Here is a 26,047-nt window from a genome sequence, read left to right as displayed (position 1 = left end):
GGTGAGGCTTCCCGAGCAGCGGCGATGAACTTAGGGGTAAATTATTCCTTATCAGGAAGGGTGGGGGTGCAGGGGAGGAGAAAATCAACCCCAAAACCACCCACCACGGGGCAGGGTGGGAGGGAAGACCAGCTCAGAGGGGTCTCGCCTTGCTCGGGGTGATATTTAACCAGAGGCTAAAAACTGGCACCTACACTGTGTGGTAACAGAAATCTGACTTTCAAATAAAGCAGAAGGAACTGAATGTGTTAACTTCTCATTATCTGACCAATTATTTCAATCGAAAACGGTCTGTTGATTTTACTACAGTTGAACCAGTGACAGAATTATTTACTGTAGAAAAGAAAAATAACCTAAGTATCTACAATGAAAAAACAAGAGAATTTGAAAAACAGAGATAACAGTTAATCCTTAGGAACAGTTAACAAACCATGGCCTTGGGAGAGAGAATAGACACCATAAGTAGGTCAAGCCAAGAGGTAAGGAGATAAGCTGAAGTAGAACCAAATGGTTAATGAGACTAATCAGAAAATTACTTGAACTATGTGTGAACTGCCCTAACTAGCACACTAAAAAGATCCAGCCTCCAGCAGCGAGCCCCCTCGCCCCCCGGCGCTGCCCGGTGACAAGGAGAATGCCCTACCTGGACATGGAGACCAAGCATGGAAGAACCAGTGAGAACGAAGAGTGACTAAACAGAGTTTCTGCACCTTCAACAACTGTTTACAAGGTTTTACTATGTGTTACAGGCTCACGCGCACCGGGTGAACCCAGGTTTGGGATAAGTCCAGGACCTGTGGAATCACCCATCGCATCACTGAGAGAAGCGGCCGAGGTGGCCCGTTCCCTCTCCTCTGAGCTCGGACCCAGCACCTGAGCTCAGCACCACAGCAGCTCTGTGAGAAAGGCAGGTGCTACAGAGCCCAAAGCCAGCTGCGGGCTTCCTCCGCGCAGCCTCGCTGTGCCGGGACAGTCCCAGAAGCAGGTTAGCATGGACAGGCAGCAGCTCTTGGGCAAGGCAGAGATTTGCAGGGCATTTTCTCTGCAAGCCACCAAAGGGCCAGCGTGGCCGTGGGCACAGGGGCTGCTCGCTCCCAAGGCACCTGCGCTGGCGGCCAGCAGGCCGGTTCTTCACTACGTTAGTGGCCGGTCATTGCAGGAGGTTGTATGAACGCACAAAAGCTCACAGTGCCCAGGTATTTATTTCTTTTAGCAAGTTTTAGAGAAGTACTAAGAACATGACGCATACATTTAAAGCTTGCGGGAAGTTATTTAGCAGTCTGATACTTCCTTTACAGCAACATTTTTTTTTTTTTTTTCCTTTTTTACACAAGTCCTGCCTGCAGGTAATACAGGTGTGTGCTTCAGCCTCAGCCACACCCCGCTGTTACACCAGTTCACTGCAGCATGTACTGTTAATATACTCACTGTTGTTAAACACTACAGGAAGAAACATTTCACAGCAAGTTGTGGGTTTGGTGGTTTGTTGTTGGTTTGGTGTTTTTTCCCCCATTTTTTCTTTTTTTTCTTTTTTTTTTTTTTTTACAGCAGCATATTTGTACCGTGTGACCAAACACACCAACAAAAAAGCCACTAAGGAACTCCCTGGGGCAGCAGAGCGCTGCAGGCGAGGGAGGGCTCAACTGAACACAACCCAGCAGGAGTTCCCAGGGAGGAATTTACTGTCACACATCAAGTGTTGTTCCATAACAAGTTGCAAGTATTCCCCATGCAAGTATTCTTTACACTTCCATGCCCCCAGACAATAAAAGGACAGTTTGATTACTGTTCTAATCATTTATTTAATCTTAATACGTTCTTCTGATGAATATAGTCTAATATATAGTCTTCTATATGAAAATTCTCCACTTAATTTGACAGAACTTTGTTTTATACAAATAAGACAATCACCATAAAAGTTACATACTGGAGTGTAGGTCAAGAATGAACATATGCTACCTGTTTCGCTATTCAGTTATTTTCACATGTCAATGCCTGAAAATACTGTACTTAAACAATAACACTGTTTACTGCAGAAATTACTTTGTCTGCTCGACAGGATACATCACTTTGGTAAGTTAACCATCATTCACAAAAAAAAAAAATCAAGTATTTGTCCTTAATTTGTTCACTTTTCTGCTCATGACTTCACTACTGAGCTGACATTTAATACAAAGTGTGAACAGTCATAAGCTTAACAAAGTCACCACTGAACAGACACTTCCCCTCACCCCCGCCTCCCCACGCTTGTAACGCACGTTTTAGCGCAGCTTGAACCAAATCAAAGTGACCTGGAGTAGCGCAGTGTCTCCTTCGGTGAGGGCACACAATGTTTTCAGGGGACAGATACACCACAAGATCTGGAAAAAGTCCAACAGAAGCTCCTCCCCGCTCCTTGCCGAGGCTCCCTGCAGTTCAGCACATCAGATTTTTTAACCATGCTGGTGGCCACTATGGTAATGTAACAGGACTAATAAATAAATAGACATACGGCATCCAAGGGACACAACAGAAGGTAGGCCATTAGCATTTTGCCAACTGCCCAGCTGCTCATGATGGCTGTGTTTTCTTTTTTCCCCCAAAAAAAGTGTTTGCGATCAGTGTCTTGATTAGCTACATGAAAGGCCGTAAAAGGACCAATTGTTCAAGAGAACTTTTGCAGACAGACCAGGTCTATAGCCAAATTTTAATTCTTAACATCCATAGTCACCAGCCATTTCTGAAAAAAAAAAACCCAAAAACACAACACAAATATCTCCCCCAAACCCACACACCACCACCTTTGCTCCTCGTTTTTCACCGGCACTCAAGTACGACCACTAGCCTTCAGCCAAACCAAATCACAACCACCCAGCTCCAACACTTAACACACTGAAGACTGACAGCAGGGCAGGCTGAACCGCGTGGAACCCTGTCCCCTGCTGCGCATGGGGCAGCATGACAGCAGCCTCGCTAAAATGTATTTTCACCATCACCACTACCACTCAAAACCTTAATTTCATGGGCATTCATGGCTGCAGGCGTTATGAGACACCAGTGCCAGGCTTCCTTCAAATAACCTCGAGGAAATCGTGATCCGAGGTTCGTTCTCGTGTCAGCAGCGGCTGACTTTGTTCCTTGTGACCTGCAGAACTTGCTGACAACTGCCCGTGGTTTCTGACTGCACTACCTCACCTGCCTGGTGTCCGCAGCCTTTGCTGCGCCTCAAGGCTGGAGGAGCAAGTGCCAAAGTTGTGACCACCTACACCTGCAGAGAGCCCGCAAGGAGTCTGCTGACGGGGAACAAGTTACAAAGGCCTTGGTTGTGAAAACCACTAGAAAAGCTGAACATTTGTGGGCCTTCCACTCTCAGTCTCAACACAAGTCTTCTACACCAGGTTGGATATTTTTACTACCACTGACAGACAGGAAACTGTTTACATATCAGTTAATTCAGCCTCCTGGAGTTTTAACATTAGTGTACACTGGGGAACAAAAATAATGTTTATAATTACATTTCCATCTACAAAGAGCGCATGCCTTACAGCCCTTCAAGGGCCCATCTCTTCCCAGGTCTCCTTTCCCACCATAGCAGGCTCTGCACTAGTTTCATCACATCCTGAGGACCGTTACTTGCTAAGCCTGATGGAAGCAGAGAACACTGAACAGAACATGTAACATCACTTTAACAATGAAGAAGCATGTACTCACTCACCTACCTCATTATCTGAGATAAGCAGAAGGATTAAGAACAGCTTTTGTGTTCAACCCACCTTCCAAAACATTAAGATGTAAAGAATTACAAGATCAACACTTTACAACTCTGGTCCTGTGGCATTTTTCAACTCTAAGGATAGGTGACACTCAACATAAATGTTCACTTGAATCCGATTCAAACGTATCTTGGAATCTGCTCTCCCACCCAGTACAAGCCTCGTGGCAATGTTCACCTGTACAAAGTTCTGACTCTACATGAAGATCCGAGTCCCCCTCAGTGAGCAGCCCTGCACTGGTTTCAGCTCAGAGCAGAGGGAGTGCCTGTTAAAGGCACTAAGGCAGAATGTTACCAGCCCTTTCCAGTTGAAATCCTTGGTTACCACATCAAAATCAATTTCCCTTTAACAAGCTTAAAAGCCTGACCTCTGGGGGGGGAGGAAAAAAAAAAAAAAAGCACAAGACAGCCTTCCCAGCCTTTGTGTAACACACTAAAAGCCATTTTTAATGTAAAAAGTCACTTGCCTGTACTGTACATTTTATACCTTAGTTTCAAACAAGGGTCAAGTCCTATTAAGGCAGGGAGCTGGTATTGGTTAACATTGCAGTACTCAAGACAGTGATGTACAAGACATTTATTTGCAGTATGATGACAGTGATATAAATGGAAAACCCCAGCTGGCATGGTTAATATTAAAACTGTTCTGACAGCAATTCACATAACCTCTGAGATACAGCTTCTTTACTTGTTCGTAGTGTGAGCCTATACATCTGAAAAAGAACATAAAACGTTATTGGCTTTTTAAACAGTTTGGCATTAAATGAATGCACAGTTGACTAGTGAAAGCTACCAGTTACCTTTTGTTTTGTTAGATTTCGTAGGAAAAAGACCTCAAATTAAAACATTCTGAGGCAGCCGTCCACTGCGTTAATATGGCTTTTTCAAACCACAGGCTGGAGTACATCTTCCAACCCTTGTTCTAATATTTTTAGTCTTTAACAGCAAGGTGTTGGCCAAAATTTTTCTAGCAGAAGATGTTGTGGAAAAGCCTTAAGACTCTCTACCACCACTTCTTCAGAAAACAGGACTTACCACCCGAAACTTATTTTTAGTCCTCAGTCAACCTTCATAAAACCTTGATCAAGATGCCCAAGGAAAAATATTCTTAACGTTATGTTCATTCGCTTATGTTTTCTTTTAGCCAATCATTCCTTCATTTATTTAAAATGGCAAAGAGAATTGTACTTAATCTTCTCCCCGAAGTGCACAAACCAGAAACGTTAAACGTTTCAAACCTTCACAAAAAGATGAGACTCTGTGGACAATACAATGACCTCTTCCAACAGGAAAGGGAACTGCTCTGAACGGCAGCTTACCAAACTGGGCCAGGGCCCGCTGCAAGTTTCATTTCTTGTCGGAGTCCACAGTCACAATTAGCTATTGCCATAGTGATTTTTAATAAATACCTTCAGGAGTTTCAGATATACCCAGATATTTATTTCAAACAAGAACCTGTACTTCAGCTGTAGATACTTAAACAGCTACCTGTGCCTGGAGGTTGGGTTCAAGGCGCAGCAAACATCCGATCTGAGTGGTTTTTGTATGTATGATGCCAGCACCAACAAAGTTCGCGGGATTGGGATCCACCTCCTCAAGCAGGGCTGATCCAAAGCCAATGATCTATGGAAGAAACTCAGAAGATTTAGATGTGGGGACAGCAGGACACCAATAGCAAGCCTACCCAAGCACAGCCACTGTCAATTAGCAAATCAAATAAGATACTTAACTTTTACTTGTAGTGCTCAAGACATTAAAGAATTATCCAATACCAATTTTATTACAACAAGTTTCTTAAGTGACAGAGTGACCCTGATAACGAGTTCTTCCTGAAAAAAGGTTCTTCTCAAAAATTACTGAGATAAGTCTCTCCTGGTTTTGGTAAAGCCACTCCTGTCTTACACTAGTCACTTCTGTTGTGCCTAAGGCAGCCAGTTGTACAGAGTTACTTGTTTTCTGACTAGTTGCTCTAGTGTAAATGAAGGCCTGAAGTATCTTCCAAATCAGTTTTAAGCACTAAACTGGTATTTTCTTAAACAGCTTCAAGTTTTCAGCTGCTAGTGAAGACTATCTAATAGAGGCCACGCTGAGAAACAGTCTATTCAGCCCAGTTACACAACGTGGACTTGGAGATCCAGCCGCCATACGAACCAAGATGAAGAAAGTTTCTTATACCACGACCCTTACGCTACAAAGTAAAATCACAACACTACCTTTGCCTTTGTGATCTCTGCATCCATCGGGTGTTTTGCTTTAAAGATATTCTGTACTTCTTGTTTTGGGCTGCAAGACAAGGCAATACATGGTATCTAACATGTGTGATGTACAGCATTGTTCAATGGCAACACCAGGAGAGTTTATAACCCACAGGATTAAGCATGGGACGTGGCACCACACCAGCCATGTTCACACCATGCCGTTTCCACTCCCTTGGCCCACCACAAGAGCCCCAAGGATAGGTAGAGCCTTACTTGCTCAGTTGCTTCCAACGCTGAAAAAAGTCTTGAGAAGACATCTCTGTTGGCTGGAAAAATTTATTGAGTGTGATGGGTAATTTTACTGAAAGATTCTGAAACGTTCCGCCATACCTGCACAAGGAACAGAAACATGACCGGGTGCAGCACGGGGTCAGCAGTCTCAGCCCAAACGGACCAAGCAACTGGGGATGAACACCAAGCTGCAACTGTTTGTGATAAACAGTTAAGCTACAGAGAACATTATTTCTAAGATACAGTTTTAATCCACTGTTAAAGAAGTTTATTTGCTCTGCCTAGACGGCACGTGAAAGCGAACTGGCAGAACTTTTAACAAGGAACTCTGTTTTCAACGTCGGTCGCTACCTTTCTAGCTAGCGCCCATCACAAGGGTGAACACACATCCCTGTGAAAATATACCAGTAAGAACCAGTTTAGACTAAAATAACAGAACATAGCCCAGAAATAAGGATTTCCTAAAGGCTGATGTTGAGTGGACATAACAAGATTCTATTTTTGGTGCCTGCATTTCCAGTCCAAGTTGTTTGCAGACGTGTTCTTGGTTTTGAGAAGGGACAGGTTACTGCGTATATTCCTGTCAAGATTTCTTAAACAGGAAGACTGCTGTTTTATGTAGGTAGTGGAAAGAGAAGTTAAGAGACATTTTATCAGTAGCTACTTCATTAGGTTTTTTTAACCACATTGTTCCAAGTAGATTCCCCACCTCCTCTAGTAGCCTAAAGCTTAGTTAGATCCATTTTTCAAGTCAGTCATCTATCCAAGACAGCTTTACGTGTCCACATTCCACACTTCAGTCAGAGAACCAGGAAAAATTTAATACCTTTCATCTAAATAATTCACCAGCATTTGAATCCTGTCTTTTACCTGAATTGAATGTTCAGTATGGGAGCTTCCATAAAGTCTGACACACATTCGATGTTCACCACCTGCTGAACCTGCGCACCTCCATCCACCGTGGGGTCAACAGGTTTCGTCTGAAGATTCAGGCTTAAGAAGTGGTTAAGGAAACTGATCGGGGAATTCCTAACTTTGAAAAAAAAAAAAAGTAATAGCAAATCCTCCAATAAGCCACATGAGGAATTAGCATCATGAATATTCAGTAGCACATAGAGACTGAGTGGACAAAGCTCAATTCTTGTACAGCAAAAAAGTTGTAATGTTTTGGGGTCATTGCGCCCCACGCCCCTCCCCCATATTGACACACCTAGAAACAACCACCCCCGCAATTCAAGTTATTTGGATATTCTTAAAATGATGCCCTCAAAATGTATGAAGGCACAGCCAGCCTTCACAGTAAAACACACCGGACTATCTCATTTTGATGTGAACATTACATCAAACACCACTGATTACGCAGTCTCCAAGAAATCCTGGATTTGCAACACCAAGCATTAAGGACAAACTGTAAATAAAAGCCTATTTTAAAGTATTATAATCTTTGTGTACACGTATTCTACCACCTCCATCTCAAGTCTGATGTTATCTGCTAATGCAGCACTTGAAGGACACCACACCTATGGCTCTGCTACTTCATGACTGCAGAGAAACAGGAATTACATTATATATTTATTCAGCCTAATTTCTCCTTATTTTAACAGTAACATTTGCGTTTGCAGCCAGAGCTTTCAGGAAAGAATCTTCCATCTCTGCTCAAGACTTATTCTTTCTACAAGAACTTTAGAGAGTTACCAGCAAATTTCTCATTTCTTCATGTTCAAGGACACCACACCTTGATCCAGCAGCTTTATTGTAACTTTGTGCAGCATAAACCACAAAACCCAAATGAGAACAGACACATGCTACTGCATTTAAGGATATTTGACTGTAGGTCATCTGAGCAGATTACTGTTGGAGTAAAAGTCAAGAACTGTGTTGATGTCTTATTACCATAGAATATGAACATACGTCCTAGAAAGAATAAAAAGGCATCAGAATTTTTAGGTACGTCACATGTAATCATCTTTAACTACTTGTGCTTCAAGGATCTAATACATTGTCTTTTACCTTTCTTTAAAACAGCTTTTAAAAACAAAACAATTTACACTGTTTATCCTACAAGGATATTCACAGTTCAAAATGAAATAACAGATTAAAACAGACCATCAGACTTCTCCCACAGTAGCTGTCACACAGGCAGTTAAATAATTAGAGGAGGTCTTTCAGCTGCCAGAGAACATTACTTTTACTTAAAGCAGCTATTATGGTACCAAAAGCAATGCAGAAGGTGAGTAGCAAGCAATCCTAGTTGTGGCCCTTGTTCGCCTCCCAGTTCTTTCCTATGCGTTTTCAGTATATTGTGTCTATCATAACACATTAATGCACATCTGATACGTATTGTGTATCATTACAGTAAGCCATACTGTAAGACATGAAAACGGAGGAGGAGAATGGTCCTTTATAACCCTGGCTGTGCCAGCCTTACAACTGGGCAGCAACAGCTGGGAGCTTACAGTGCCATTCAACGCTCCTATTTCATTGCAGCTAACACAGCAGCCAAAAAGTTTAAGAAACCAAGAACCCCCGGAGAAGCCAGGGAGACACAGACAGTGAAGAGCCTAAGACAGGTTAAGCCTGAAATCGCATTTCCCTCTTAAGCAGCTGAAAAGGCAGCCCCATCCACATCTCATGCTGGCAGCAGGGTTCATAACGCAGACAGGCAGCCACCTGACCTGAAAGATCTTACCCAGGTTCTGTCGAAATTCAGATTTCAATCCAATTTGGAGCAACTGGTTTTCAAATAAGACTCCATTATTTTTACACACAAACCTAGGGGAAGAGAGGGAAAACATGTTTTAATTGGAGTTGTATTAAGAAATATTTAGAACCACAAAATTCAGGGTTTATACAGAGGATGAAGATTGTGGTTAACCTAGAGTGCATCAGTCTGGGAGGCCTTTGCAGAAAACTGCAGAGTTAGAAAAGACAGTTTCACAACCAAAACCACCACTTGTAGGACACTAAAAGAACTGAAATTTTTATTTGATAGGATGTCTGAGAAACTATGAAGGAAGCAACAATATGCTATACACACACACACACACTGCCTATAAAGGACCAGGCAACAGACTAGGATTTCTCTTATTCATATTCTTGAAAACTTCTGAAACTCATTAGGTTGGTGCAGAATTGAAAAGTTTGAAGCTTTGACTGTTTAAACCTGAAAGAAAAAATTCCCTTGTTTTATCCGTTCAGTACCACGTAAGTCAACTGAGAGCTGTATTCTTTTTTTCCATTTTGAGAGAGGAAGCCCATTTTGCAATGATTTCAGTCCTTTCTGTCACCCTTCACTTGAAAGTAGAAGAGGTGGTCAGCAAGTGTCAGCCTTTTGCATACAAGGCATTTAAAACATACTCCCAAATATCATTCCTTTTGACAATTTACTCTTATGTTTTCCTTTTATTTGTATATTTAGTTTTGCAACTACTCACAACTGGCCTTGCCTCATTTTAGAGCAGTGTGTGATAGCACTGACTTGTAAAAGCAGCTCTAACCTGTGTATTCATGAGCTTGCCATAAAATCCAAATCATCTACAGGGCTGTTCTAGTCACAAGTCTGACAGTACTAGTCTAGTTTTGCTGGTATTAAGTTAATGCACAATATAGTTTTGCTTTATAACTATATTCTGGAAGTTGCCCAGCCTTGCAAGGTTTTAGTATTGCTTACTTGTGAAAAAGCTCATCAGCATCATGCACAGTATCAGCTGGTTCCTCAGAAACTACCTCAGATGAAGCCAGGTCAGGGCTAGTTCAGGCAGCACAAAGGAAGAAAGGCGGTAGCGACAGAGATAGCAGGAGTTAGTAAAGACAGCTTAGTGCTTAGTTCTTTCTTTTACCTCCTTCCTCAAAAACGGCACTGCTGAGTTTAATGCATGAAAAAATTTATTAGCTGCCCTAGCTCAGTACACCTAGAAAGGTTTTAGGCATTAGGCAATGTTTCCCCCCCCACTTCTCTCCCCCGCCCCACCCTGATTGTTAGGAACCAGCAATTCTTCCCAAACACGGCTGAAGGCGTTCATAAGTAGCTTAAACTTACACCTCTTTAGTAATCAAGTTCTTTTAGGTGTTTAGTTGTGACGGCAGAAAAGTTTCAGTTCAAAACCATAAATGTAGAGACATACCAACTACTACAAATGCGTGCATTGAAGTGGAGGTCTCATCAACCTTAGTGGCACTACAGCTGCCCAATCAATTCTTAACAACAAGTATGTATTAAATAAAGGCACAGAGGATGACTTCAGTAAAAGATCAGAAACAAAAGTGACAACAGCACTAAAGAGAGGCAGAAAACTGTAAAAGGCAACTTCTCAGTATCATCAGAGAAGTATTTCATCATCTACAGACAGATCAAGGGTTGGACAACGCCATACTTTCTTTTGCAGAAAACGAAAACTTTTTAGGCAACTTGCTTATGAAGCTACTAGTTCTGGTTCTTTTTCTTCCTCTTTAAAAAAGATAAAGCTTGAACAAGCTTGTGTAGCTTCTTAAGAGTCTTGGTATTGTGTATCATGATTAAACATCGCTTATTGCCTTCTAACAGAAACAAAGGATCAAGTCTTAATCATTGCAAATCTGCAACAATTGCCTAGCATTTTGATGAAAGTCTCAATGATCCAGGAAGCTTACATTCACCACTTACATCTTTTATACTAAAATGCATTGCAAATTTGTCACGCCATCATCCAAAACTTGGTCCTTGACAATAGTAACACATTCTTTGGCCAGTAAGATGATAGATTTTTTTTTAAAGGCATTCTGTGATCTCATACTATTTTGAAAATTTTAGCCAAATAAAATTTTAGTGTAGCCACAGTGGCACTGAATACTGATGGCCTTAACAACATACTACACCCACACTACACTTGGGAATGTAATTAGGAAGATATTTGTATCAAATCCCATTAAAAAAAGCAAGCACCTGTTGGGTTTTTTCCCCCCTTTTCACACCTGTGTGTCAGACAGCAGCAGAACTACTTAAGTGTATCCTGAAATTCTGAGAACCAGTATCCCTGGATATAATCCATCTCACTGTTCCAGTATCAGCTTGCCGTAAGTGGAGACACAAGAATACTTTATGGAAATAGGAATAAATGTGTTCATATTGGGCCAGATAACCCCTAAATTCAACATGTATTGAGATACACAAGAAGCTTTTTGTTTAACAAAGAAGCAAAACCAGCATGAAAACCAGGCAATACTGTGTGGTTAATATCCTCAGGTTGATTCCTACAGGCTCAGTTTTTCCAGGAGCACGGGTATTCTATAAAGACAGCACATCCAGCACAGAGGTCAAGAATACCTCTCTTGCTGCACAGCTAGTACCCAGGAATGCATTCAATAAGCTGGAACAAAATCAAAAGTTATTGTATATCTCTTGTTTTAACAGATGGATTTTTCTTCAGATCCCTTACAGCATGACTTGATTACCTCGCAAAGTTGTCATCAGAACCAGGAGCAAGAGGTGCAACCGCAGAGGCTGAATCTGAAAATACATCCACCAGCAGGCTACCACTAGAGGACGGTGGGGGAGCCGAATTGGTGAGGGGGGCAGCACCCAGACCCAGCAGATCCGCAGACGGAGAAGGAGTAGACTAGGGAAGACAAGATGCTTTGGTGTTACACTACAGTAAAAGGAGAACAAAGCCGTCTCTTCTGCACAGCCAGCTAAGCTATGGCGAAGTGCCTCTCCCCACCCCGCACAAAGCTTTGAATGGACATTGGAGGCTTCACGAATGCAATTACTACGTTGCATTTCAACTTAAGGTAATTTACAGATGTGGGTTTATTCCCTTTGAGGTGAGTTATGTTCATCTAACTATTAAATAAAAAACCCAACAAATTTCGTCCACCTAGAATCTAATTTTGCAGAAGACAGATGACAATGTTCCCCCCCCCCCTCTTCATTTCAAGGGAAATTAAAATACTGCAAGGAGTAAAATTCAAATATGTTGCTTTTCTTTCATGAAGAATCCAGCAAGAAAAGCAGTGGCTTTTACACAAACCTAAATTAAAACATCACCACATCTTTATAATTGATTATCAGTTTAGTCCTGCGTTTTTGAAGCTTGGCAAACCCTTAGAAACATAGTAAAACCTAACCAGCAAAAAAGCAGAGTCTGTCACTAGTTCAAGCTGCAAACAGTAAAGGTAGAGGCAAGACCTTTAATTTCTGCCCCCCACCCCCAAGAGAACAAATCAGGTAGCCAGAACACAGAATCATGCAATACAGGCCACATATACGTGCCCAAGTCACGTGCAAGCACAAAGCAGACTTAAAACCAAAATGTTCACGTATTAGACATCAGCAGCCTACAATATGCCAGATACAGTGAAGATGAGTCATGAGATGCATTCGGATTGAGCCTGAAATTGTAGGTTTTTTTAAGCCAACTCAAATTTATCATACTACAAATACTGAATTTGATGCAGTCTAACAAGAAATTCCCTGGTGAAAAACTTTCAGAAGCCAATCAGTAAGTACTACTGAAAACAGTTAGAACTCCAGTTTGGAACATATTGTTGGCATCTAGGCCAGGGTCACACCAAAGCCACTAATGAAGGTAATGTAACAGAGCTTCTTACATGGCTGCAACCCGTAAGGTGAAGCTCATAAAGCGTAATGCAGTTTTAACTGCCAGTCACCTCAGTCAGTCTGGCATGCAAAGAAAATCTGGCAGCTTTTCTGCTGGTAAGGTATTTCTGTCCATTCAAAGATGTTGCACTTGGAACATCTACTCTTACATGCTGCAATGACTAAGAGTTCGAGGATTATGCTTTAACAAACTGGGCAGGGAACGTGCTACAACATTTCCTCCTCTTCCGTAATCTACTACTACATCTCAAATGTAATTACAAGTTACATTAGTCATTAAAACCAGAAACAAGGATTACATTATGGGAACAATTCATACTAGCAGCTGTAACTCACGATAAAATGAGAAGTTTCAGCTCAGAAGAAACAAGACACTGACCTTGTCTACAATAATTGAACTCAAACAGTACCATCAAATAAACAGTAACAAAATTAACAAGATGTCCTTAAATCAGTAAGTGTTGTCCAATTCTAGTAAAAACAGTAACAACCTGAAACAAGATGCAAAATATCTACCATGTTAGACAAAGCAGAACAGCTGATACTTCGAAATTCAAGTTACTCCTTTTATGCATGTTAATTTTATCGTCTCACCTTCACTGAAATTTCACCAGCAAGGAAATTCCCATTTCTACGTTTACAGCAATATTTTTAAAAAGCATCAACATAAACAGAATTTTTTTAGGCTGCACTTTGTCCCCATTTACATAAGCTTTCCAAAGCAAAATAGCATCCAAGCATACAGCGGGGGTATAAACACCCACTGTTTTAAATTTGAGATTAGAAACTTTAAATCCCTAAAAAGCCACTTTAAGGAAACCATTCTTCTCTCATTTGCACATCTTCCAAATTAGTGAAATAACAGCTTTTAAACTCACAACAGCACTGGCATTGACAGAGGCAGGTTCAGCACTTCCATTCATATCAGAGCTCCTCTCCTTTTTGATCTCTTCCAAGTCAGTAACTGTGCCTGGGCCTTTCTTCTTCTTGAGTTTAGCCAAAATAGAAGATTCCCTCTCTGGAAAGGGAGGCATTTCTTCCAGCACTGTGGCCTTATCACAGGAAAAAGTGTATTAGTTAAACTTACAAGAGAAGTCAAACCAGCTTCAGAGTCTTCAACAAGATACTCATTTTCTGTGTGAGTAGTAACTTCTGCTCTTGCCTCTGTAAGGGTGTATGCAGTTTATTGCAGTGATAGATAGATTGCTTGCTTTTTTTTTTAAAAAAAAAAAAACACTGCAATTTAAAGCTTTCTGAAATCCTCTCAAAACAGTTGTTTAAAAGAACAGAGGCATATAGGTTCTCTGGTATCATACTATGAAATAAAATAAGCGAGAATTAAATCAGCAGACAATGGTCCTTGACTCAAGCAGGCCTAGACTGAAGCCACAGAAGATTACCCCAGATCTAGTCTGACCTACACATTTATTAGCTCTTAAGACTGAGCGTGCTGAGTGTGCCATGCTCTGGCCAGACCCGAGAGCATCAGGTTAACACACTGAACTTCTAGAGGGGAAAAAAAAAAAAAAAAAAAACCAAAACATATTACTAGTCTCAGCACAATTTCAAGTTCCCTGCCCACCATCAAGTCAGCCCTCGAAACAAAGCACTAGCCTTTTGGTATCTGAATACTGTAGGACCCTGCACTACACCAGGTGTCACTGGCTTCCCAACTCTGGATTAGCATGCTTTAACGGTTATTTGTCCCACTAGAGCAGTAACAACTTTCATTTTAGCTCTATATTAACGATGACTGCAGATTAATTAAATAGACTAAAAGAATCAGCACCCACATTGTGGATCTTTAATCCTGCATTAAGATTTCTGAGCCATCAGGTAAGGTTTAGTGGATTTTACTTTTTGACAGAAGACATAACTAAAGAGTTCTGCATAATAAATAATCTTTATACCTACCAATATATCAGTACTGGCAATAGTACTGAGCCTCAAATACTCAACAGCTCTCTGCTGCAGCTCAACATCAGCATTCTTTAGCTGACTGTCACTGCGCAATACATCTTGAATTGTAGTTTTGATTTCTGGAAACAGGTTCACAAACTTGATGTAGGTAGACAGAAGCAGAGCTCGGGTAGGAACACTACACAGATGAAACTTGGAATGTAGCAAGTTGAACTGGATGAGAGGACTTAAATGGGAAGAAAAATAGTTTGTTCAGTTCTTGTAGACATGGTAATTCTTAGTGCATTACTAGCAAGAGCCTAATCATTTGTTAGCTGGCCTTTAGGAATATTAAATAGACAGTAGATTCTTTACACAAAGCATTACTACTTCAGTTCAGTATTTTAGAAGGTGTTTTACCTTGATCTTGGATCACCTGCTATCAGATTTCCAAATTCTCCCAAGATGTAGCCACCTACTTTTACAAGATTCTCATGGCATGCTGGAGCTTGAAGGGCCTGTAAGAACACATTAACAGTCTGTAATGTATCAAATTTGATACGTTACATCTGTAATGTATCAAAAGTGATCTTCTCTGTCACTTCCATGTCCAGTTTCCTAGTCTACCTTCCTGTAAGAGCAGGACCATCAGTCTAAGTACTACAGAGAGCATGCTTATGAAAGAGGCATAATAGGTGGTATGACTTGATAGAAGAATCTTTAACGTAAGTATTACTTGCTTAAGAGCACTCTTAGGTGCATCTGGCAGCACTGTTGAATTTTGAGGACAGATAACAGGTGCTTAGGTTTCCTTTTACATCTTTAGAAGTGTCGGAAGGATGTTAATATACTCTGTTTAAATCTTGCAAGAATGTGTTGAAGTTGTCCAAAATAAAAATACTCTTTATTGAGTATGAAGAAACACATAGCAAGGATGAGTTCTGGAAGTCAGCTTAAATGTTCAAGGAAGGAAGTAAAAAAAAAAGTGGAAAGCCCATATGAAGAATCCAAACAGAGTCAAAGCAACAAAGCCAGACATTTGAAAGTGTTTTCCTTCAATAGTTCAAATTCCATATTTATCAGATCCTGAAAAGAAGGAATGGATATGCGCTTCCCAGAGGATCATCAAGTTATTTTGACTGTTGTGTATTCCTGCATGCAGAAAACTCAAACAAAAAGCACACTCCCCTGTAAAAAGTTTTTTTATGACATTTCAGTAGTTTTCCAGGTGATGTTATTTCCTTACTAAGCCATTCATTCAATGCCATCCACAAAAGTAATGAAAAATTCAGCATATCCCACCCCGCCCTCCCCTCCCCTCCCCAGAACAGTACCAGGCATATTTTACATAGCTTCAGCCGGAGAAGCTTCTCATCAGCTTAACACAGTTTCTGGCTCTGAAAAATCTATACTACCAGTTTTACAGAAAGCTTCAGCAGTGTTCTGTTGAAATATTCAGGATCGTATTTTTAGTCCTCCCTAGCATGGGGAAGCGCACACACCTGTTAGATCACATGGTGTTTACTCAATTCCTATGCCACTTTGAAAGTTAATTGAAAACTCATTCTCACCTCAAAAACAGTCTTTGCTGCATACCCTTGAACATCATCCCTGTTGATAACAATCTGAATAACTCTGTACCACACTTCTTCACTGACATAGTCACCAGCAATGCGAATCAGATTCAAGATCGTATCCACATACCAGGTATAATCCACTGCATACTTCTCAGCTAGAATTGCAACTTTCAGAACCTGAACACATAAGAAAATAAAGAAGGTTGACTAGCTTCTACCATGAGTTGTGTATTAAGATTCACTTAATACGCTTCAAGTGAATACACCTAGCGATACCCCATGGTAGCCCAGAAGCCTCAGTTTCAGATACATCAGCTTGCTCACTTGCTCCTGCAGCTAGAAGACAAACATTGACATTCTGTGCCAGAATGCACCAGTTGCCAGGTACGTAATGCTTTCCCCGTAACTCAATCAAATATTGCATCTGTCACTTTTCAACTGTGTACCTACACAATCACGAGCAATTTATTAAACTGGTTTTGTTTGCTATAAAGACACCATCAAAACCATCACACCACAACAGAAGCAAGCAGGAAACTGGAGACATCTAAAAAAAAAGTGGGAACTCAAACTAGCAGAGACAGACCAGACTCACCAAAATATAGCTGACTTTTCCAGGTCATACTAAGTTTCCTATATCCTGAAGCAAACAATCAGCATAGGAAGAGACCTCCACATCATTTGTTATCAGTTGCATTTATACTGACCTGTTCTTTTACAAGTAGTGAATTTAATTTACATTATCTGCCAAGTCAGGGTAGACTGCCCACAGCAACAAGACAGTGCAACAGGTAAGTCAGCTAACACAGTATTAACATTAACTTCTCTGAGCAAAAGACTTTAGCACTTAACTAAGCGAAGTAATTTCCATAAGTACAGGTTTTAGCTACCATTCTAGGAAGGTCATTACGAGTATTTCAGCTTATGCACTCTTTTCCTGCTGGAAGAAGAAGATAGAGATCACGCCTCTCTTAGCTGACGAGGTGTTGGTTTAGGGAGTCCTTAGACAGAGAACATTCTCACAGCATACACAGTATGAAGTTCTACCTACAAATAATTGCTTATCTTACTAACTTCTGATGCTTCTAGTTTAACCCAAATGAAGAACATTCTTCGCTATTAGACTACAAACTTAGGTCTTAGGTTACTTTCTTTTTTAAAAAAAGAAGAACCATGAAAAAAAGATTCTGTTACAGACTATGCAGCATCCCGATTGATAAATGACATATATGGTGCCAAACCCAGCTATGAAAAAATTAAGGAAAGAAATTTCTCACAATTTCTTCTCTAATGGAATAATCAGCAGTCTCCAAGTAATTGAGCATTTCAGCCACAATCTGTTGGGCATTGCTTCGGTCACACATTGCGTACAGGAGATCTACAGCTCTTTGTCGTACACTTACATCTCTTTCAGTCTGCAACAGGACACACAGCAAAAAGTCAAGATGATTTCACCTTCACTTGGAAAGCACATGCAATTTACTGAAGAGATCAAACACTAATCTATAATCAAATTTAAAACAAATGCATTTTCATCTTTCAGATGCAGAATGAACTTGGGTATATCCTTCACAAAAGCTATGAGTTTCTCATGTTATTCTCACTTTCACCTAGAAAAAAAAGTCACTGGAGAGTCAAGCAGCTTCCTGCCTTTAGATATTATTACAAAAATTCAAGTCATCAGGTTTTGTTCCTGTAGCATAATATTCAAATCCGTGCAAGTGCTGAAAGGATGGAGAAGTTTCTACAGAATACTCCACTACTACCCTACATGAATGAGTTTGTGGTCTGCTGTGCACTGGGTAACTGGTACTACTGGCCACAAAAGCACTAATAACTGGCTGACATTGTCAAATTGTCACCAGGCCAGTGAACGATTTAGCTACCTGCAGGTTTAGTGTTGGGCTTGCCTTGTATCGACAGAAGCCCAGCTAGAACAGCTACATACTTGAAGGTTAGACACATGTATTAATATGCTACAGCATGAGCTTGGAAGAAAAAAGTACATGTAAACACTGAAGCGTGCAAGTAAATTTACATGCAAATCAGTCTTCCTCTTTTGACTCCTTTTTCACATGAAGATGGCCTGGGCATGTGTCTTTCTGGTTTCCTGACTGTCTGATTCTGCAGCGGAAATTAATCTGCTCCACTGCCCCTCATCAGCTACTGCAGTAGGAGTAGTGTCTGACACCAGCAAGACAGTAGCAAAACAAAATCTTCCCAGCATAAAGAATTATCCATCTTCAGCCTGCAGCTTGAGGAGTTACCACAGTATCACAGGGGCCACAGCTGCAAGCGTCAGATTTACTAGCAAGCTGCAGAAAAACTGAAGCTGACCTATATTGTTGCCAATACAGCAAGATTTTGCAGGATTAAAGAAAAAACCTAAAGCAAACTCCTGAGAATAACTCATTCGGTCTCAAAGTATCATTAGCTTAATTAGGGATAGGGGGCTTAGGGCAGTGGGGGAGAGGGCATTGAGGCAGGGGAGAAGACAACACTCAAAACAGAATTGCACACTTAAATATTTACCTTCAATGCATTGATAACTGTTTCTATGTGTGTTTTCACAGCCTCATGTGAGAATTCAGAGCTGGCAAGCGTGCACATGCTTTCCAGTGCTAGGTAACGCAAATTAGTTTCTCGGTGCTGCAAGAACTGACCTAGCTGGTTACAGGCACGGACTAGTAGATTTGGCTCACTGCACAGAACAGGAGAGAAAGTGAAAGGGTTAAAAGCAACAGGTTTGAGAATACCCAATATAGAATACTATTTCTGCAGTGGAAATTTCTTTAAATGTCTCAGTGTCTGCCAGAACGCCTCACTGGTGAAATGAAAATTCAAGTACTATGAGCAAATAATGTCAGTTGGACTAGAGTGGTAGGGTCAATACAAAATACCAAAAACACCTAGAAGCAAGAAACAAAGCAATAAAAAGTATGCTGACAGCACCACAGTTCATTAATACTGTTCAATTTCATTGCTGTGGTTGCGTCCCAGTCTAGCAAGCAACTTCATATTCTGTTCTCCTCCCCTTCCCTCCCAGTAAAATTCCATTTAGTGTTCAAGACAAAGCCACAGCTTTTCACTTAAACATTCCTCTCAATAGAAGTGTTCTCACAGCTCACCTGTCATGATGTATAATTAAGCTTATTGCCTCAAACAGCACGGCATTCTTTGCATTTGAGTGTTGTACTTTTTTTGACTTTGGTGGCTCCTGTGCTTTGTTAAGAATAGTTTCCAGGCATTCTGTTAGACGACCACGTACCGCAGGGTCTTCTGGAGAAGAACAAGCCGTTGGACAACTTCGCTTTGCTCAATACCCTAATCACTACCTCAGGCCTTCCACCTTGCTAAATCTGAATAAACTGCAGTATTCTGACCCATCAAAAACAGCTCACCCTCCCGCAATATAAAGTTGGCAAAAGAATTCTAAGTCATAGTTCTATTTGGGTGAGAACAAAAGCCAAGCCAAACGCGATCTACACCGTAGTAAGTTTCAAGGCTTTAATACAGTTGATAACATTAAAGAACATTTAAAACTGTAGTTGCAATTGGTTTGTAAGATGCACACCAGTTTGACACCTTGCTCTAAGCTACGTGGCCTTTTGAATTACACTGTGTTTAATTTTAACAAGCTGAAACACTCAGGAGTACAGACGTCAATATCCTTGTCTTAGGACAGTGTGTGTGCACTCCAAGTTAAGGTAACAGCACAGCACAGTAGCTCTTGGGAGACAGCATACCGAGTAAGAGAAACGGCCACTGTTGTGATTTGTGCATTACCTGGAGGTGGATAGCACTGTAACAGCCTCAGGAGCTTCACAGATAACCAAGGAGCAGGAACAAAGTAGTATGTGTAGTCCTGAAGATCTGTTGATGCAGAAGTCACAATCTGTAAAATAAGCAGACAGCATGATGTCAACTACTGGACTTACATGATGCACAATGATGAGGGGGACCCAAAGAACACAGCAGGTCACCTTTGACAGAAGCTTACAAAACTATGTCACAAAACTACTGTTTAATTTGGTAGATTAATTAGGTGCAAGTTGTCATATTATATCAGAGTCCTTACTAATAGAAATTCATTTTCACAGATACAGTAGTCTAAGTTTACTTTGCTCAAATAAATGCTAATTCTTGCTGCTCCATTACAGTACAGCTGTGCCCTTCTCTCAGTACTCTCTTGCTTTTAAATATTAGACAAATCTTCACATTTGAAAAGAAATTAAATTTCTCTGGACTACAAGTAACCTTGGGTGTAACACCACATAAATCTGGGTCTAAATTACCTTTGTTAAGTAGTATCCTTCCATGTCTTGCATACCTTCCAAAAGACAAAGCAAAACCAACAAAAACAAACAGAAAAGTAGCCTAAGTTTTCCAGCACACAATGCTAACTTACAGAAACTTCTTGCCACTCCTTGCTGCACCCCCTGCCCCTGCTTAACCGCTACACCCATTTACAGGGTATGAAATACTGATGATTATTAACCTAGCAGCAGCTCTAAAGGGGGAACAGGAAGACAACAGATCTTGTAAGAAGCTTTGATACAGTTAAAAAGTATGGGCTGTATTTTTGAGCGTTCTGTGCAGAAGTTTGCAGAATCAGTCTTTGATCCCGCTACTCTTTGCGGTTATAGTAACATAAAACAAGGATTAAACACTCAACTGCATCATGAAGATTCTCTCAAACAGAGTTGCTAAGTAGAAAGAGAACGACACCTTTTTGATGCATAGACTTGGAACCATAGCAAAGATTACAAAAAGAGAGCCTGGGCAAGACAATGCAGTTTTCTGTCCTGGTAAGCAGCAAGCGTTAAAAGAGGTTAGTTGAACAAGCTATACAGTGAAACTGAATCACCTTTGCTTTTAATGGTACACTAAACTAATCTGACCTAGAAAGCTGAATAAATAAGCAACAGTAAGCAAACCTGACCTAGAAAGCTGTGTAAATTAAGCAACAGTGAAGTATTATCAGGGTTATCATCAGACTCACTCTGCTTAATCTAGACACTGCCAAGGAGACTGAAGTTTTAAACTCTTCTGGGTTCTTCTGTGCCAAAGTGGTGATCAGACTTGTAGCTGCAGTAACCACACCCTAGAAAACAACAAAGCAACACAATCAATTTTGTAACAGCCTAAGATGCTGCCAATTAACACCTTTCACTTCAATTTTGTTGTATATTTAAAAAAAACCTTAAGTTTATCCCCCTGACAAAGCCCCACATTAAAAAGCCCTTTATTTGGCTAGCAGCTAGACCAATTAGACATCTTCAAAATACAACAGGATTTTCAACAACATAATACTGCTACAGCTGCAGAGCATTTCATGCTATTTTTGTATAGCTTTGCTTCGTACTTGTACGGTACATCTAAAATAAGAGAGCTAGTATTAAAATAAAGTCTGGATGCAAATTGCCTTATTACACAAGAGAAACATAAGCAGAAGAAAGAAGATGCAGCAGATCATCCAGGAAAGGGTTCTGACAACCCAACATGAAGAAAGTGCTTTGCATAACACAAACATATTACTGCAGACTAAAGCATTCTTTATTACCACTGAAGCACAGGTCTTAATAGCCTTACTTTCATAAATTAAGTATTACAGGAAGAAAAGTAGAGCCTTTTATCAAGACCAATAGGTTTTTCTGAACTAGCAAGGTAAGAATGACAATGTGGACACCACAGAACAAGGAAGTCCAAGCACTGACAAACCACGCCTTGCATTTTTAGTGCAGGTCTGATGTTAAAATGCCTAGGAAAATGAGTACGACACCTATGCCATATGACTTAGGATCAATAAGGCACAAGATTGAGAGGAACTTTTTATAAGGGCACATAGCAACAGAACACGGGGTAATAGTTTTAAGCTGAAAGATAATAGATTTAGGTATTAGGAAGATATTCTTTATTGAGGGTGGTGAAACACTGGAACAGGTTTGCCCAGAGAAGCTGTGGATGCCCCATCCCTGGAAGCATTCAAGACCAGGTTTTGTTTACCAAAGCTTGAAGAAAACAGCAACCCACTTGCTTGAAAGACTCAAGAAGAAATAAATCAACAGCGTATTTAACAGCAGAAGCTGCGTCATTCTCCATACAGAGTAGGCCCAAGAAACATAATGAAGCCGATTTACCAAGTGCTGATCATTAAGGAGATGCACCACTCTAGATGTCCAGTCTCCCATGGGGACAAGGTCAGGCGAAGTTCTGTACAAACGCAGCAAGCATAACGCAGCACTCTGCTTCACACTGTCCATAGTATCTCTGCAAGACATAAATATGGACTTAAAAATACAGTGATTAAGTCACAGCAATCCTTGCAGGCCAGCATTACGCTAGTCTGCACTGACTCGGCATCCCTAGCCAGGCAGCATCTTTTCAAGAGAAGGTGAAACAGCAGTTCACTAATTCTTCCTATGTTACAGTATTTGCTGTTCTTAATTTTGTCCAGTAAGCTTAACCAATCAAGTTTTCAACCATTACATATGCCGAGTAGCCTCTGTTATGATTCTCTGCAACTCAGAATGACATTTCACAATCTTCAAATCAGAATTTAAAGTTCACCATTAGACAAGCACAAGCTCATCTAATCAAAAAAACAAGCCTGACTTGAACAGCTAAGGTACACTACTATGCTTTTAACCAAAGCTGGATCTCCTGATAGGTCCTGCATATTAAATACAAATCATTAACTATTCAACAGTGTCAGTACCTACAGCTACCATGCAAGTTGGCTAGCTATCACCAAGCATGCAACCCACAAATCTCTTCACCTTGCCATCCATGCTGCTGGCACAGAAACGGAATATTTTAAGATCAGCATGCTACTATTCTAGTTCACCGAACTCCCTTTCATAAAGCAGTCAACTAAGCATTTTGTTTATTGCACAAACAACAGCCAAAAAACGTACAGAGCATTAGCAGTCATAGTTTTAAGAGGCAGTTTATATGTGCAATCTTGCTTAAATGTTCAGCAACCTCCACATACTCAGCAGAAATTAAGTCCACCCATTCTTTATGAATTTACCAATTTTCCATAGATCAATTTGTACCTTGGTTAAAAAAAAGATGCACCAAGAAACCCAAAAACCTATTCCTCCCCTCCCTGACCACTCCTTCCCTCCAATTTATAATTCAAGCCAAAGGAGCTACACTGACATTGCAAGTTTAATTGACAGCGCTCATTCTGCACAGGTCACTCATGTCGTACATAGACATATTTATATATATAAAAGTGTGTGTACATTCTTTTGAAAATGCAAGAGGAATCATGCCCTGAAGACTGATCTTGGAATATAAACAACACTCAAAAGTTCAAACAAGTCTGGACTAAAGGTGCTGTGCTCTATCTGTATTGATCACCCCAAGTGAAATTTATGAAACTTTTTTTAATGTTATCTCATTAGAACCCCACAACTCAGTGTTGTCTCCACTATGCCACATGGAGAACAGCACCTGGCAAGGGCACTGCAGGACAGGACAGCAACAAGCCAGACAGGGGGCCCAGAACGTGCCATCCCTAAACATGCACCTTTACATAGGGAATTCCATGTCTGAGAAAGGTGGAGGTACATGATAGATTCTCCCCATTTCCTCCACTAGACCAGACCCATACTGAGCATCATATGCCAGCTGCTTATGATTCTTTCTGGCCCATACTACATTGCAGCTCCACAAAATAGTAACAGTATTCAAGCGTGGCATTATAGAGACACTATTTCAAGGCACTTGGAAGTATTTCCTAAGACTCTTGCTACAACTATGTATCACGTTATATCCTTCCTCTTGTCACCAACTCAGACAGTGCACATAATACAGTCAAAATTAGTGTTGCATAAGCAAGCACATTTCCAACACTTGCAAGCTCCAGTGCTTGACATTTGGAGAATTAATACAGTTCTTGTGCAACATGTTGCTTTTTTAATATTAATGTAACACATTAGTTTTTTATAAAACAAGATCCATGCATACTCGAAAAAAACATTTCATATCCATAAGACAGTTTAAACGCACTGTTTGCACTTGCACATTTTAAGTTCCAAAATAAATTAGCCCTGCAATCACAAGTTTCATTTCAGATTTACTTAGTTCCAGACATTTGCCAGGTCTGTTTAGAGACTTCTATCTACACAAAGGGAAAGTTAGAAAATTAGTAGTGACCATTTCTCATTTACAGGAATTTGTGTTTACATGGCTAGTAGGGGAAGCAAGAAAGTTCACACAGCAGAATATTCTCACATTCCTTATGAAGTCAGGACCATTTAAATAAGAACTTCAGTTTATAACAAAATTTGTAGCGTAGACCTATTTTGGTTCATTTATTTCTTCTTTTCATCAGGAGAGATAAGGGAAAGTAACACACATTTCAGGAGGGCTCACAGCCACAAAACTTCATCACAGCTGGATCCACAGAACTAAACCTGGATCACAACAAAGCTTTAAAATCCTATGCAAGATACTGACAGAGTCTTTGTTTCCATATTGTACCTGCACATGTATATAAGCGCCTCCATGCTCAGGCATATCAAAGTATCGGCAGTTACTGGAAATTGCCACTGTTGCGGTTTAACCCCATCTAGCAACTAAGCCCCATATGCTCGCTCACTATCCCCAGGGTGGGATACGGGAGAGAATCAGAAGGGTAGAAGTGAGAAAACTTACAGGTTGAGATACAGTTTAATAGCAAAAGCTAAAGCCACGCACACAAGCAAAGCAATACAAGGAATTCATTCGCTCCTTCCCATTGGCAGGCAGGTGTTCAGCCATCTCCAGGAAAGCAGAGCTCCATCACACGTAACAGTTACATGGGAAGACACAACTCCATCACTCCAAGCATCCCCTCCCCCAACTTTATATGCTTAGCATAGCTTCATAGCTGGTGGCCAGTTCAAAAGTGGTGTTCTCTCAGGGCTCAGTACTGGGACTAGATCAGTTTAGTACCTTTATCAATGACCTGGACAAGGTGATTGAATGCACCCTCAGTGCATTTGCAAAGGACCTGGGGGTGCTGGCTGACAGCTGGCTGAACATGGGCCAGCAGCATGCCCAGGTGGCCAAAGAGGCCAACAGCATCCTGGCTTCTACCCAAAATAGTGTGGCCAGCAGGACCAGGGCAGTGATTGTTCCCCTGTGCTCAGCACTGGTGAAGACACCCCTCAAATCCTGTGTTCAGTTTTGGGCCCATCACCTCAAGAGCTGCATAGAGGTGCTGGTGCGTGTCCAGAGAAGGGCAACAGAGCTGGAGCACAACTCCTGTGAGGAGCAGCTGAGGGAACTGGGGTTGTTTAGCCTGGAGAAAAGGAGGCTTGAGGGGACCTTACTGCTCTCTACAGCTACTTGAAAGGAGACCGTAGGCAGGTGGGGGGTCAGTCTCTTCTTCTGTGTAAGAAGTGACAGGGCAAGAGGAAACAGCCTCAAGTTGTGCCAGGGGAGGTGTAGATTGTATGTTAGGCAAAATTTCTTCACTAAAAGGGCTGTCAAGCATCGGAACAGGCTGCCAGGAAAGCAGTGGAATGACCATCCCTGGTGATGTTTGAGGAATGCATAGATGTGGTGCTTAGGGACATGGTTTAGTGGTGGACTTGTTTGTCAAATCCAAGTGTTAACCCACGACTATCTCAAAGGCCTTTTCCAACCTCAATGACTCTATGATCCCTTTGGACAGTTGGGGCCAGCTGTCCTGGCTGTGTCTTCTCCAAGCATCTTGTGCACCCCCAGCCTACTTGCTGTT

At 41.0% G+C, this 26,047-nt stretch overlaps 1 protein-coding gene across 4 annotated transcripts in view; it reads right to left on the bottom strand.

Moving 5' to 3' along the window:
* Window positions 1-4,313: 4,313 nt before the first annotated feature.
* Window positions 4,314-26,047, bottom strand: part of AP2A2 (adaptor related protein complex 2 subunit alpha 2) — a 46,246-nt gene continuing 24,512 nt past the window's right edge. The window contains exons 5-23 of one of the 4 annotated variants that reach the window (XM_055722383.1): window positions 22,452-22,581; window positions 21,314-21,415; window positions 20,098-20,206; window positions 19,440-19,587; window positions 18,844-19,012; window positions 17,589-17,726; window positions 16,306-16,488; window positions 15,155-15,252; window positions 14,750-14,981; window positions 13,714-13,887; window positions 11,671-11,834; window positions 9,911-9,988; window positions 8,930-9,012; window positions 8,067-8,154; window positions 7,111-7,236; window positions 6,223-6,339; window positions 5,965-6,034; window positions 5,240-5,374; window positions 4,314-4,464 (exon numbers count right to left, since the gene is read on the bottom strand). In XM_055722383.1, coding sequence (XP_055578358.1) covers window positions 4,387-4,464; window positions 5,240-5,374; window positions 5,965-6,034; window positions 6,223-6,339; window positions 7,111-7,236; window positions 8,067-8,154; window positions 8,930-9,012; window positions 9,911-9,988; window positions 11,671-11,834; window positions 13,714-13,887; window positions 14,750-14,981; window positions 15,155-15,252; window positions 16,306-16,488; window positions 17,589-17,726; window positions 18,844-19,012; window positions 19,440-19,587; window positions 20,098-20,206; window positions 21,314-21,415; window positions 22,452-22,581 — 2,422 coding nt within the window. In that variant the 3' untranslated portion in view covers window positions 4,314-4,386. Of the gene's footprint in view, window positions 4,465-5,239; window positions 5,375-5,964; window positions 6,035-6,222; window positions 6,340-7,110; window positions 7,237-8,066; window positions 8,155-8,929; window positions 9,013-9,910; window positions 9,989-11,670; window positions 11,835-13,713; window positions 13,888-14,749; window positions 14,982-15,154; window positions 15,253-16,305; window positions 16,489-17,588; window positions 17,727-18,843; window positions 19,013-19,439; window positions 19,591-20,097; window positions 20,207-21,313; window positions 21,416-22,451; window positions 22,582-26,047 lie in introns of all 4 variants that reach the window. The other 3 variants (XM_055722382.1, XM_055722385.1, XM_055722386.1) reach the window with 3 other exon arrangements.

Source organism: Falco cherrug, chromosome 10 (assembly GCF_023634085.1).
Source record: "Falco cherrug isolate bFalChe1 chromosome 10, bFalChe1.pri, whole genome shotgun sequence".
Lineage (NCBI taxonomy): Eukaryota > Metazoa > Chordata > Aves > Falconiformes > Falconidae > Falco > Falco cherrug.
This window is presented reverse-complemented; position numbering and strand designations above follow the sequence as displayed.